The following is a 15,548-nucleotide window of genomic DNA, read 5'->3' as shown; positions in this document are numbered from 1 at the left end:
CTGGATACACTTTGTAAAATAGAGGACCGTTTAATCATTTTTTTTCTTGAATTTGGATTCTCAACAGTTCTATATTGCAGGAAGAGAGATGCCAACCTGGAACAAGCTCGAACCAAGTTATCCCAGGGAGATTTTACTGGTGCTATTGAATTTTTCCAGGTATTTCTTTTTAAGTACTTCAAAAAAAAATTGTACTTTCTGATTTGAGTCACTTTTGAGACCTCTTTTTCTCATGGGATTTCACCATTTACCAAATATAGAATTCTTGTTTAGGAGCTTTACCTTTTTTATTGTCCTTTTGAATATTTCCCGATATTTTTCATTTTTACTTCGCCAATTTACATTTGTAGATTTCAATTGTTTTTGAACTTTCTAGCTTCCATGTAAGTTTATCATCTGTTAAAATTTTAGATGTAGCTCACCTATCTATCACAGTAAACTTTTAACTCTAAACAAATCTTTGCTGCTCTATCTTTCACAGGGAGCAATAAAGATTACGCCATTCATGGCACATGAGCTTATCCAGGTAACAGTCCTATTCATGAAATAGTTTTGTGTCTTTTCTGTTTCAGTTCTTACTGAATACTATGAGTATGATGTATTGCAGCTTGACAACAAATGGTTTTTTCATGAATATCTTTGATTTCAGATCCTTAAAAAAGAAGGCGTTGAGTATCTGGTAGCACCTTATGAAGCAGATTCTCAATTGGCTTACTTGTCTATGTTGGACCCAGAGGAAGGTGGATTAGCAGCTGTCATAAGTGAGGATAGTGATCTATTGGCATATGGCTGCAATGTGGTTAGTAGAGTCCCCAAAGTCCCATATTAGAGTTTTCATGCTTTTCTGCTTAGAGTAGAACAAATTGCTGATCACATATTTCATTGGAGCAATACCTCATTCAGGAATTTTCTTCACTATTAAAGTGTGATTCCTTCTCTGATGGAATTAACAATCATGCCTTTTGAAGGTGTTATAAACAGGTTATTTACAAAATGGGTAAGTTTGGAGTTGGTGAAGAAGTTATATTGGACAGAGCTTTTGACAGCACAAATGTTTCTGCCGGGAAATTTACATTTAAATGTTTCACCCAAGAATTATTCACAGGTTATTTCTAACTTATTGCTCATGAGCTCAATTATAATTCATTATTGCTTAAAAAATGAGATATCATTAATGATGGGGGTAGGGGATTTGAACTAGTTTTAAGCATAATACATATAACGTTTTAAAAGGTCCAATTTTAAGTTGTTATCTATTAGGCTGGTAAGCATTTTGCCCCAAAATTTCACATATAAAACCATAATACTCTGGAGCACCTTTAGGCTTTTGCTTCCCTGGATTTCTTCTTGTTGTTTTAAAGAATTGTTTTGTGCATCTATGTTTATTTGTGTGAGAGGTAACACTTTGTGTAAGCATTTGGATGTTTTAATCAACCTTTTCTTTTTTCACCTAAAAATGTGAACGACTACTTGTGCCATCTGATTGAAAGGGATAGGTCTCGTGTGCTGCATTGTCTCAATAAACTCTTCTGTTATTAATCACCAAATATTTTCCATGAGATCTACAAGCAGAAACAATTTAGTATCAAAAAACCCCAAAGAACACTGGAATTGGAGGATCTCACTTGAGGGAATGCAATAGTAAGAATGCAAAATAGGCTTCTTAGGAGGTAAAAAAACACATATCCACTTCTCTGATGGCCAACTTGTTCACGAGGTTGAAATTTAAAGCTATACAGTACTTATCTCAGTGAGCCAGCTATGATCTATGACTCAAATTGGGCTTGACAAGTGGGACTTCATATTCTAACATCCTCCTATACCCGATTTGGATGGAGCACATAACTTATTGAACATATCATCACCTAACATCTCTCCTTGATGGCAACCTCCTGAACTTTGAGTATCTTTTGCTATTGGACAAACTTAGCCTGGGTGAGAGGCTTGGTGAACATGTTTGTATCATCTCATCCTCTGACTAACAATAGTGGAGATCAATCATGCCTTCCTGGATACTTTTTTTGATAAAGTGCTGATGCGTATTATTATGTTTGGTCTTGGTGGGCCATTGGTTTATGAGCACCTTGAATAGCTCCTTGATTATCACTTAGAAAAGTAGGGTTGGACTGAGCTAGACCATTCTCTCGTAGAAGCTGGAGAATCCAAGCAATCTCCTAAGCAGCATTACCAACTTCTTAAATTTCTGCCTCTAGAGTTGAAAGAACAACCACTTATGACTTTCTAAAGCAAGAAAATGGAAGTGTTCCAGATCCCAAATGAAAACTATTTCCTGATGTGGATCTACAAGTATCATTATCTCCTGTCCAGTCAAAATTTGTATATCTCAGAACTTTTATCACAGATCCTCAAATATTCAACTCACATGAATTGTTCTTTGATATATTGAGATCCTCTTTGCTACCTCGCAATGATTGTTACTGAGTTCTTGCACAGACCTGGAAACCACATTAAGTGCAACTAATATATCAGGTCTGGTGAAATAGATAAGACTCCTAACTGTCTGTGACGCTTTGCATTAGCAAGGAGTGAAGTACATTTGGCAGAAAGCTTCATATACGACTGATAAGGACTCAAAAAAATAGTTTGCAATCCAACATACTGAACTTGGTGAATAAGTCCAGAGCATTCCTGGGATATAAAGATCTCATCCTTTTCTTGACTCACTTGAATTCCAAGGAAATGATGTAGTAGTCCAAGATCTATCATTTCAAAGGCTCCTTTATGTTCCTTTTCCATGTCATAAATCATTCTTGATGAAGATCTTGTGAGAATATGGTCATCAATATATACATAATTCAAGTAATGATTTCACTCAGTCTTGATGCACACGTTATGTTCATATTGATATCAAGCAAATCTTTTGTTAACAAAACAACTCTTTTAAAGGGGCAGCAATTATGAATGGTTGTGACCCTTTTTAAGGGTGGTAATTGTGAATGGTAGTGACCATTAGGAAGAGATGCGACTCTCCCTCATATTGGAGAATATAAAGGGGACAAGATTTCATTTGAGGACATCCAATAGAAATCAATTTGGGGAATACTATATTGTTCTCAAGGCAACAATGCAAAGTAGCGAGTCAATCCTTATGAAAGCCATTGAAAGGGTCTTATCAATCATCACTCTCCCATGGCTCAAGGCATCAATGAAGGAAGGTTGAACCATTGAACAATAACACTCATCCAAGAGAGTGGTGATCAGCATCCAAAGACAATGTCAGAAGACTTGATATTTACAAGGTGCTTAGGCAAAATCTAGGGCAATCCTAGAAAGGGGCACTACAATTGGCACTAAAGCACCGCTCCTACCAGCCTGAGGGACAAAAAATAGGTAATGCAACTAAACCAGTTTGGAAGACAAAAGACTGACAGGTTTAGAAAAGCATTGCAAAGCCAAGTGTATAACAAAGAAAGTTTAAGAAGAGGATAGTTTGATAGAGGTCCCTGCCATTTGATGGTCAAGTTCATTGTTGTGTACGATAGTGATGACAGGGAAAGATAGCAGCCTTTATGAGTATGGCCTCTGGAAAATTCACAATTTTACTCCAAAAAAAAGAAAAGGAAAGGTGCTTTTATAGTCCATGATACCAGTCAGGTGTTTTTGGGTCTACATATGGTGATGACATTAGGGACTACCCGTACTCCTTGCAAGAGCCACCCAACTATGCTACAAATGAGGTGTGCATACCCTATGCCCAACAATGGGATTGCAACTTGTGACCTTTCTTTCAAGAGTAAAGTTCTCCACCACTAGACCAATTCTAATAAACAAGAATTCAAATGTTTGAATTTGAAAATTAATTCCACTAATCAGATGTTGCCATGTGTTAACCTCAACTTATTGATTTCCAGTTATCCACAATTTTGTGAGATGACCACCCTTGTTAGATCTTCAAAATTTAGTGTCTAGGTTGTTCTTGCATTGTTAAGTTCCTCTCCTCATGAACCGACAATCCTAGCTTTGAATGACACTTCTTAAGGGTTTCCCTTGTTTTGAAATTTTTACAACAATTTGGCATCGCCACTTCAATATCACATGTTGCTCCTTTGTCGTGTAATCTTCACTCTGAATTTACAACAGCGTTTGCAATGTGTAGTGGCTTTTGAAACAAGGTCAAGCCCTTGGTTCTAATACCATAGTAGATTCACAAAATATTTTCTATTAAATACACAAGTAATTAATCAAAGCAAGAAAGCATTGAAGAAGCCCGGAATGGGCAGGGACGGGTTAATCCATTTGTTGGTTTGCTTGTTGATGTTGTTTGGGAAAAACCTATTTAAGGGTGGTGAAAATGCAATTTCTATGGTGCTTTGAAAGGTAACTCTGGACCTTCAGGAGCAGGATTTATTATTCGAGATTCAAATGGTGATCTTATTGCTTGCAGCAGGAAACGTTTATTGGATGGATCTAAAAATGTTGCTGAAGCATAAGCGACTTTACTAGTAGTACAAGCAACAAAGGAGCTCTGTGTGAGGAAACTACACGTGGAAGGTGATTCACAAATCATTGTTAATACAATTATCAAAGGTGACATGGATGCATGGCACCTGCAGAATTACATCAACCAAATTATTGCAGAATTAACCTCTTTGGAGGATTTCAAATTAACATGTAAGGAGACAGGGAAATAAAGAAGTTGGCACACTGTCTAATTGGGCCTTAACTCTCAACATGCATGTTTTTGTACTTGAGGATTTTCAAGACTTAAGGATGGATGTGAGAAATCCTCCGTAATAACTAAAACTCCTTTTTGGCCACAAACAAATGCAACCAATTAATATGGCATGCAGCTGATGACAGAAATGTGATGGGAGTACAATGTGATCTTTGCTGTGATTGCCAAGTAACCACTGACAACCAGATTGATTATGATGGGGAATGTTAGGTTTGTGTGCCTTGGAGAACAAATTTGGTGAGAGTTCCTTTTTGGTCATTTTACTCTCACCTCTGAAGTCCTCTGCAAGTGGAAGAGATGGAAACCTCCTTTACTCTCATTTGCACCAAGCAGCAAAACCTATTTTATGGGCATAGCAGGAAATTAAGGTTGGACAAAATGTTTAATTTCATGGATAACAGGCTCACATAGAGCATCTCAATTCTACTAGTGGAAATGTTCCAAGTTGAGAACTGTCGCAAGACCAACACTGACATCTAGTCCATGATTATGGCTTGGGCAATGCAGCTTGGCAAAGATAAAGCAATCAGGAAGCTGATTATGGAAACAATTGTTCCCCGGGAGGCGCAAGGAGGTTTTAAGGAGATTTTAGCAAAATCTATTCCAGGACTTGGAATTAATTTGGGAGACAAACATAGTGGCCTTCTAAAAACTGAGGGCATGAAGCACTCACCCTTTGTGTGGTGTTTTGGTGAGAGGTTTAAAAACAAAAGGTTTAGAGAGGCTAGGAAAGGTTGGTTTGCTATGAAATTGGTGATCATGATCTATTTTCTTGAAGACATTGAAATAATGAAATGCAATGCCAGGTGGACTGAAGAGGATGAAGCCAAACTCCAGGAGAAACTTAAACGAAGGAAGGAGGTGGGTAATGGCTACGAGGATTTTCCAGAAGCAAGAATCAATGCTCTGTTGGATGAATGAATTGGTGATGATGTGGCACAGGGTCAACACTAATGGATGGTCGACAATCTCCAATGGCACCTTGCTTCTCTTTCTTCTTCTAATCTGGGTTTTTTTCACATGTTCGGTTTGGAGCTTCTGTGTACATGTTTCTTATTCTTGCTCTTTAGTCTAGGTTGGGAATGATCACCTTGTACTTCTGAGCAGGCATGGAGAATGCCAAATTTCTAGTGATGTGAATTTTGAAATTATACTTTGGCTATTACTCGTGCACTGGACCGTGAATGGTCCCCAAATGGTGGTTCTTTTCGTTCCTTTCAATGGTGGGTGGCTACTGACCTGGAATTTGGTTTGGTCAATTAATTGTTTTGGGGAAGGCACGGCTGGTGGCTTGGCATTATCAGGAAGCTGTTCGAAGAATTTGATGCAGATTTGGAGCCAGCATGCCAGTTTTTGTGTTGAGAAATTTTGTCAAATCTCTTACTGTTATTATGTAATGAAAATGTAATGTGGGCGGTCTGTGGGTTTTGGGCATACACACTGCAATTTTTTTCTGAAGAACAGACTGCAACCTCTTCTAATTTTGACAAATGTGGGTATTGGGTTAGGGTTTATCTGAAAATTCTGTGTGGGAAATGTGCAGTTGTAAAAGGTGGTTTGGTGGCTGGTCTTGGTTTTTTATTTATTTCAGCACTGGAACTATATAGTAAAAGCTCATTATTATATTAATAAAACAAAAATCCTATTACCGAGAAAACAAAAAGAAAGCAATGAAAAAATAGTAATACTGGCTGTCTAAGACTCTAAAGACAATAGAATTGAAGAATCTCACTTAAATGAATGAGTTAGTAAGAAGGAAAAGGCCGCTTAAATTAATAGGTCTCATAGGAGAGAAATTAGCCCCTTATTCTAGGTACAACTTTTCCATATGAGGATTACTGGGACTTCTTATTCTAACAGCTATTTAGGCTTGTGAAATTGTAGCTAAGTCTATTGGAATGGCTAGGCAACCTAGACGTTGAATGAACTGTTGTATTTAAGGTGATTAGATACCTATAATGTCAAGGGCATTGGTTTTCAAAATGGTAATTTGTGAACTTGCAGAAATTTCCTTGTGTTAAAGCATGCTTCACCTACTGTTGTATTACATAAGCAATTTATTTGTTGTTTCAAAATAGGATAAATAAATCAAAGCAATCTAGTCATCAGCATGGGATTTTTTATCACCTATTTATTAATTAGCACCTCTCTACCATGTTTCCAGAACAACATGATATGAAAATTATATAGTGGACCTGTTGGTATATTACTATATGATAATAATTGCAAAGAGAAATAGGATTCATGTATAGGACTGTCATTAACATCCATTTAAAAGAAAATGAACTTGCTTTATCTGGAAAATAATTTAAGCCATATAACTAACTGATTGTTATGCTAACATAAGTGAGAAAATTATACAAGGGAAATCCAATGATATCAATTATCAAGGACGTGTGGCACATGTTTGAATGGTGTTAATTGATTTTGAGTTGGTGACTCAAGGCTCATAATTCTAATTTCAAACCATGGCCACTAAGGGAGCTCCTTGATCTCACATGGCAAAATGTACCCCTATTGTGTCCTACCACAACAGTTGCATCTGTTCCCCTGACCTAGGAAATTCTCTAACAGTAAACGAGAAGGGGATGCACCAATTAAAAATTACCTTCCTTTCCAGTGAAAATAAAGTTCCAATTTTGTTACCTTTGTACCTGATAAAAGAATTTTCCCTATCTAAAAACTGTAAAGATTGGGGAAAGAATAGTGCGACATATTTATGACATTTGCAATTTTGCATATATCTACTGAACAACATACAAATACATTTAATTTTAAATTGTGTAAATAACAAGAAGAAATCAGATAGTCATTCAATTTAGGGTGGAACGGCACTTAATTCAGTTTAAGAAATTCTTTCATATTCAATAAAATTGAGATGAATTGTTCACAATAGTAGTGTTGATAACTTCTTGATAAGCATATGAGGATGGTCTTGATGTATGGTGTTGATTTCTGTTGTTGAAAATTATCTTTGAAGCATGTTTACTGGGCACTGTTAATTTGGATAGAGATGCATATTCAAAGGGCATAATGGGGCTACAAACCTGCCAAAGTTAAAAGATCAATTTTCAATATGATATACTAGGGTAATGCTGCTTTGCCAGTTACCGTGCTTTTATTAGTACCATCTTGTTTCATATCTGGATGATGGAGAGCAAAGGAAGCAATTATCACAACTACAAATATGTCTTAGGTAATGTTTGTGATATTTTGTGTCTTCTAGGTATGTGTGCCCTTGCAGGCTGTGATTACCTTTCATCGATCACTGGCATTGGAATCAAGCGATCACATTCCTTGGTAGCCCAGTACAAAAATTTAGATCAGGTATGTCTTAAAATTTATGTGAAATACTGAAAACAGTTATTTTGCGGAGAAAAGTTATATTTTGGACTTCTATATATTTGTTTTCAAGGACCAAATGTTGATATACTTTTCTGATTTTATACACTATTTCTGAGTTTATCTGTTTGGCATCCTTGCTCGATCCATTATTTACTATTTAGTACTCTGAATAGGTTTGTTTATATGAAGTTTCAGAGTAAATTCCTAGGAATCCTTGTCCCTTTGTTGCTCGAGTGTAATGCAAGAAGGTCATTGTTGAGAGAAACTAAGTTTTTGATAGTTTTTTTTTTCCACACAGGTTCTTTCTGCATTGCTACTTAAGAAAAAGGGTCAGATACCTGAAGGTTACATCAATTCTTTCAAAGAGGCACTTGCTGTTTTCCGGCATGCAAGAGTGTAATTCTTCTAGCTGTTCTTATTAATAAAGCTTTCTGCTTATACTGCAAAAGATTTTTGATATTGATTTCAAATAAAAGAGCTGCAAGGACAATATTAAAGCAACGCTTTTCTTTTGACAGATATGACCCTAATCTGAGACGTCTCTCATTTCTGAGGCCAGTACAAGAAGGGTTTTTAGAAGCGTTTGAGGGTAATCTTGACTTCCTCGGGCCGTATCCTTAACCCAGGTTGATTTGTTTTCTTTTTTCCCAGCTTCAGCAATTGTAAACAAAAAAATGAACTACTGTGAGTTGTAAACTACTTGCAAAGGTTTATCAAAATTGCAAAAATTAAAATTTTTCCATGATAGGCATTCAGAGAATTGTCTCCTTTAGTGGTAATTGCTATTGCTGAAGGGCGAATCAATCCTATATCAATGGAATATTTTGACGAGTTTCCACATATTCCTTTGCAAGGACATGGGGTACTATTTACAAATCAGAGAGTGACCTTGCAGAACCAATCAAGAGGATTGCAGAATGAAAGAGATTCCGGTCCATCCGTCTTGATTTCTCAGAATGACAGAGTAAGTGGTTTGCTAATGGAACACTAGTTCTATATTTATGATGCAAATGGATATGCAGTCACTCCATCTGTACATGCATCACTGTATGGTTCCATAATGATTTTAATGTCTGATTTGATTGGGAACATCTGAGTTATTTTCTGGATGCAAGTTTACATTTCAACATTTCAGAGTTCATTTTGTATTTAATGGATAAAGATTCATACTAAGTTACCGACAATTCTACAATCAGAAATTCCTTAATCTCTAAAAGCTTATTTGCATATAAATGAAATACCATTCATTCCATATACATATTTCATGAACCCCACAAGATATAAAGTTTGGTTATATTAATATGTTCATTTTATTTATTTTTGAAACTTTTTAATATTATTTTTGTTTTGGTTGACTTCCAGGGTAGAATTTCTATCAGGACTGGAGAGAAGATTTCACAAAAGTTAAGTCATACAACATGCACGAATCAAGGCAAGTTCAATTTTGCTTCTTCAGTTTCTCAAATCAAATTACAGAAATGTTGACTTCGTAACGTGGTTGATATATTGATGCACAGTGAATAAGTAAAAGTAAGAACTTTTAAGGAAGTCACAGAAACTAACTTTTACTAACCAAGCAAGGGATTTGATAGCTCAACAGAGGTATAGTGATGCATTTCTGATTAAGGATGAATTCATGCTGCGATTCAATCCTTTCTTCTGCTTGTTTTTATAGTATAAACAGAACGGATAACAATGGGATGTTTTCAATGTAAGCAAACAACAATGTTTTTTTTGCCCACGATTCTACCAACATTTCTTTCAAGATGTCAAAATAAAGAATCAATAATTTTGTTGCTCTTACAAAGAGTTCCATCAAATAATACTTCTCAGATTGGTTCTGTTGCTACCTTTTTTGAATTTTTCCCAAAACAGCTAAAGAGCCAAAACAGGTGTAACTAAAAGAATGAAAGTGAGTACAATGGACATATACTGACCAACGTTCTTGTCTAAATCTCAAATTCCAGAAACAATCTAACCCATAATATCATTCTTTGATAAAGATGATTTTTCATCTGCATGGACTTGGTTGGTCCTGTACTCGTTTGCATTGTGGCCCTGTCCTCTAAATTTGACCATTAGAAGCTTTACACAGCACACAAGTGATGGAATGAGCAGTGCATGCGCCAACCACCCAGCTATCTATAAGTAGAGTTAATTCAAAAGCATTGAAGTAGCTTCTTTAGTTTCCTTACCACCTCCAACTTCTAGGTGAAAATTATTTCACATCAAGCCCAGAAGCAGCAGCAGAAGCAACATATCTGGCATAAAAAAATTGCCTTCAAAGAACAGTGACATTTAGTCACAAAAAAATTAAACATAGGTGGAGAGTGCTCTGGGTATCAGATTTGGGTAGGTGGCTTGCAGCCTTGCAGGTGACACCATTTACATGAATGACTGGGATGTTGGCAGGCGCATCAGAGCATCTATGTTGGATTCTGTCTCAAGCTTTCTTTTATTGTTAGGAACTTAGAACAATATGCTATGAAGTTAGCATGACGCAAAATCACGAGACTTTCAGTCATCTGTTGACGTCCTGCTTAATGCCAGCCTCAATTAACAGGGCAGCAAGTCTTACCTTGCAACTAGACTTTGGCTGGCCATGTGCCTTTGAAAATTGAATATGTCTAGATTGCAAATTCATTTACATTCTTTGAAGATTGGATTATATCATATGTTTTACTCCATTAGCATAACTGTACTTACCTTAGCGCCGTTGTCTTTGTATAATTTCTTAGCTACTGTGGTTAGAGATGGACAATATTTTTTAATGTTGTGCTTCATTAATACGCTTGATGACCATAGAAACAATGTAATGAGTGTTAGTTCAAACCATTTTATTGTTGAAACCAACAATATCTCATATGCCATAGGGATGATGGACTGCTATGCTTACTTGTGTTATTCCCCTTAGGTGATAAATCTCAATATAACTGGTATGGCTTCTCTAAGATTTTGGCATGCATTATTAGATGATTGCTGATAAATTGATATTACTTATTTTTAGTCTCCAATGGCGTGCCGAATTCAAGGCCTCTCAATATTACCATTCTATTCTTAATTTCACTGTTTGGAGATTGCATGGAATGATATATTGCATTGGAAGACGAGTACATTCTCTCCTTGCTTTCATTGATCTTTTAATGTCATGCACCAATGGAAGCATACCGATACAGGATATATGTGGATATGTTTTGATTAATTGTTCCATTTCTTGTTTTCTTTTGTTCAGGTAATCTGTCGTCCAAATATTGGCGAGCAGGGAATCCTCCCGCAATAAAAGTTAATTTGAGCATTTCACACAATTTTGCATTGTCAAGAAGTGGTATTCTTGTTGGGTTTTGAATTTGGGACTCTGCAATGAGAGTCCAAATCCGACCGTTAGACCATTATGGGTTTTGAGTTTGGGTCTTCGCAGCAGTGTGTCACAGTTAGTGTTAGACGGACTTAGACCACAACCCAACAGAAATAGACGGACTTAGACCACAACCCAACAGAAAATTGGATTATTGCTAGTCATATCATTAATTTGAATATTGCAGATATATAAACATGACGATTTTTTTAAGGGAGAAAATGGTCTCTCTGTTTTCTCCTGCGCTACTTGTAGTACGAAGGAACTTTGATTTTACTTTTACGTTTATATCTGTCTATTTGTAATGGTGAAATATGTATTATTTTATTTAGCTTTTTTTAATTTGAAGAATTGTAAATGGCTCAATTTTGCGTGAAGTTAGATTTTATTGTGTTGTTATTACACACATATATATATATATATGGGTCTAAATCTTCATGTATTTCTCATTTATAACATTTATCTTAGACATTTATTTATATCTTTATATGGTCACTTCGTAGCTGTTGATTGTTTTGATCACAAGTTTTTTTTAGTCAATAATCTTAAGTCTTTTAGAACTTGATAAGTTGTCCTTCCATAATGGAATGAACCTTACAGTTGCAGATTTGTGGCTAAAATATTTTAAAAATTCTAATACCAAATTTAGTACAGTCCTCGTACATTTTTCTTACATAGAGTCAACGAATATTTGTGCTCTACTATGCTATGCACTTGTGTTCAACAACATTCAATTGCATTATTTCAAATTTCTCAATCTTTGAAGCTTTTAATGAAAATCACCAATTCAAATTGTGATATGGCTATTAGGGTTTAATTGTGTAGTTTCCAAGTCAAACTCATGGACCCATGTTTCATGAAAATGAAGTGTTCCATTCATTCTAATGACGATATGGTTCTAGTGAACTACTACTTATTAAACATGGGTCTGGAAGACTACATATTTGAATCTTTATATCAATATCACAATGATTATTACATTTATTATTCATTTTATTTCTTAATGTAGGGTTTTCAATGAACATTAAGCTATTTATTTATACATACATAAAAATAGAAAAATATAGAAATGGATTCAAATATTAATTTGTAGCCTAAGTCTATATGCTTTTATTTCCACAAAATAATAGTTCATATACAAATAAAATATACTATGCAATATCAAACGAATCTATGTTTATATGTAGTCAAGTTAAAAATAATAATAAGGCAACAAAAAGTTATGAAAAATATTTGTGCCTTAAATATTGTTGATACTAAGATTTGTTTCAATGATAATTTTATACTTTTTATAAATAACGTTATGCTATATTGAATAAATATCACTTTCTGAAAATATTAATGACTATTAAAAATAAGTAGGAGATAATTTCCACAGCGAGTCAAATTGTGATATTGCTATCAGGATTTAACTGTGTGATTTTCGAGTCAAACTCATTGACCCATATTTCATGAGTAGTGATTCAACATGAATCCATCTCTCATGAGAATAAATGGAACACTTAACACTCATTGGATCTAGGTGATGCTCACAGGGGTGAAGCATCGAGACTTCTCGGGAGGTCACCCATCCCAGTACTACTCCAGCCTGAGCGCGCTTAACTACGGAGTTTCCTCCATGGTTAAACCCAAAGCTTGCAACCCCATTTGCAGAACCTTCACCAAGTGTTGTGCCTTATGAACCATTCATTAGAAAGCCTCTTAAGCTCATCAATTGATAAGTAGGAGATAATTTCCACAGCGAGTCAAATAGTGATATTGCTATCAGGATTTAACTGTGTGATTTTTGAGTCAAACTCATTGACCCATATTTCATGAGTAGTGATTCAACATGAATCCATCTCTCATGAGAATAAATGGAACACTTAACACTCATTGGATCTAGGTGATGCTCATAGGGGTGAAGCACCAGGACTTCCTGGGAGGTCACCCATCCCAGCACTACTCCAGCCTGAGCGCGCTTAACTATGGAGTTTCCTCCATGGTTAAACCCAAAGCTTGCAACCCCATTAGCAAAACCTTCACCAAGTGTTGTGCCTTATGAACCATTCATTAGAAAGCCCCTCAAGTTCATCAATTGATAAGTAGGAGATAATTTCCATAGCGAGTCAAATTGTGATATTGCTATCAGGATTTAACTGTGTGATTTTTGAGTCAAACTCATTGACCCATATTTCATGAGTAGTGATTCAACATGAATCCATCTCTCATGAGAATAAATAGAACACTTAACACTCATTGGATCTAGGTGATGCTCATAGGGATGAAGCACCGGGACTTCCCGGGAGGTCACCCATCCCAGTACTACTCCAGCCTGAGCGCGCTTAACTACGGAGTTTCCTCCATGGTTAAACCTAAAGCTTGCAACCCCATTTGCTAAAACTTCACCAAGTGTTGTGCCTTATGAACCATTCATCTGAAAAACAATATAGTAATCCAATGAACATCAAATGACTCTCACACAAGTCATGAGGATAATCTTTTCCTATGCTATATGGATTTTTGTTCTCATGTCTCCATCATAGGTCATGCCTAACCCTCCATATAGCTCATGAATCTTGCATTTGTGAAAAAATAACGAGTTAGATCCAATGGATCTAAGCAATGACTAATTGCACTTAACCACTTAGTCATACATCTATGTGCTACTATCAAGTCAAAGCTTGCATAAAGAGAATAGAGGTCCTAAGCTATCATATGCGTGTCATAAAGAACCAATTGTTATTCCAATGCGTTTGTTTCATGTGGAGGCTCACCCTACCTATTATTGACATGTGGATGTAAACGAGCTCCCATAAGGGTTTGAGCCCAACATACCTCTAAGAGTTTGGATGAGTAAAGATAGTCAATCACAGATGCAATAAACGTGAGGGTGAAAAGATACAAATAAAAAGTAAAATGAAGTATTAAAGAAACATATATCTAATATGTGAAACCTTTTTCTTTCATTATTCATTATCAAGTAAAGAACCAACAATGACAATAAAGGGATCGGTTCAAACAATGAGATACATGGAATGTTCAAGAGATAGATTACTTTGATAGAAATGATTTGAAACCTTGCAGTTTGCTTGAGAGAAACACGATCAAACAAATAATAGATGCAAAGTGAGAAGGGATTTAAAACAGTGACTCATTCATACTAAGGAACATATCTTGAGTATTGAGGGGGAAACAATCTATTTTAATATAGCAACATTACATGACAATAATCGACAAGTATGGTACCAAGATTGCAATCCAAGAGAGTACCTACCATGTCTCTGGAATAAAGAGTACCAGGAGAATGCAAAAGATGTATGCATTCTACGATTTCAAAGACATCAATTGTCATAGTAGAACTCTTTGTTGTTCTTAAAGTTTTCCATTGATTCAAGAATACATTGGCTACTTTGTGCATAAAGTTTTTCACTATTTCTATGAAAGACAAAAGTACATAGATTTTGAAATGACATATATATTGGAATTTTGACTAATATGAATAGATAGGTGTTGTCATTTATGGTAACATTGTTATCAGATAAGGTGGCTTATGTTGAGGATAAAGGTTTGGTATATTATGACAGAAATTGTACAAGTATAAAAGGGCAAAACTGTCAGTAGTCTCATAGTTTTAGTCAACGAGCTTCACTAGAAGTAGACATATGGCAACAATTTTGGTATATGGTATAACAATGATTATACATGATATGTTTATGTTCACTAATGTTAATATATTAGTTGGAATGAGTTTTGGGTGAATAATATGAAGATAATTTATTATTGCAAAACCAAGATATATGGTAAAGAACGAATAATTAGACTAAGATATTGAATTGTCTTTACAATTCAAGAACTTAGTAATGTAGAGATGACATCCTAGATATTGTTTGCCCTCACTTTATAGATTACCAAATTAAACTCTTAGCTTGCCAAGGTAAAATCAAAACTTGATGATTCAAGGCTTAAATACAAGGAACTTGAAAAATAAAAAAGCATTTTGAAAGGTGAACTCGTTCAAACCAAGCTACATCTTGATAAGTTATACTCAAGTATTGATAAACTTGATGAGCAACTGATGACACAAAAGGCTAAAGGAGACATGACTAGTATTGGATGTATTGAAAGTGAATGTTGTTAAGAATCTAAGATACTGTTTGAGCAAGAAACTAT

General features: G+C 35.5%; 1 protein-coding gene across 1 annotated transcript in view; it reads left to right on the top strand.

The window, feature by feature from the left end:
• The window catches only part of LOC149564898 (exonuclease 1-like), a 46,030-nt gene extending 34,292 nt beyond the window's left edge, over positions 1 to 11,738 (top strand). Inside the window, exons 4-13 of the mRNA XM_089818437.1 lie at positions 81 to 159; positions 482 to 526; positions 650 to 799; positions 982 to 1,105; positions 7,923 to 8,023; positions 8,340 to 8,437; positions 8,560 to 8,652; positions 8,798 to 9,005; positions 9,404 to 9,473; positions 11,274 to 11,738. Of these exons, the coding sequence (XP_089674563.1) occupies positions 81 to 159; positions 482 to 526; positions 650 to 799; positions 982 to 1,105; positions 7,923 to 8,023; positions 8,340 to 8,437; positions 8,560 to 8,652; positions 8,798 to 9,005; positions 9,404 to 9,473; positions 11,274 to 11,386 (1,081 nt within the window). The 3' untranslated portion in view covers positions 11,387 to 11,738. The remainder of the gene's footprint in view (positions 1 to 80; positions 160 to 481; positions 527 to 649; positions 800 to 981; positions 1,106 to 7,922; positions 8,024 to 8,339; positions 8,438 to 8,559; positions 8,653 to 8,797; positions 9,006 to 9,403; positions 9,474 to 11,273) is intronic.
• The last annotated feature ends 3,810 nt before the right edge of the window (positions 11,739 to 15,548 follow it).

The sequence above is a fragment of the Cupressus sempervirens genome, chromosome 3, assembly GCF_028749045.1.
Source record: "Cupressus sempervirens isolate cs-2001-9-10 chromosome 3, ASM2874904v1, whole genome shotgun sequence".
Taxonomy (NCBI): domain Eukaryota; kingdom Viridiplantae; phylum Streptophyta; class Pinopsida; order Cupressales; family Cupressaceae; genus Cupressus; species Cupressus sempervirens.
Note: the sequence above shows the minus strand (reverse complement) of the source record. Positions and strands in the feature narration are given on the sequence as shown.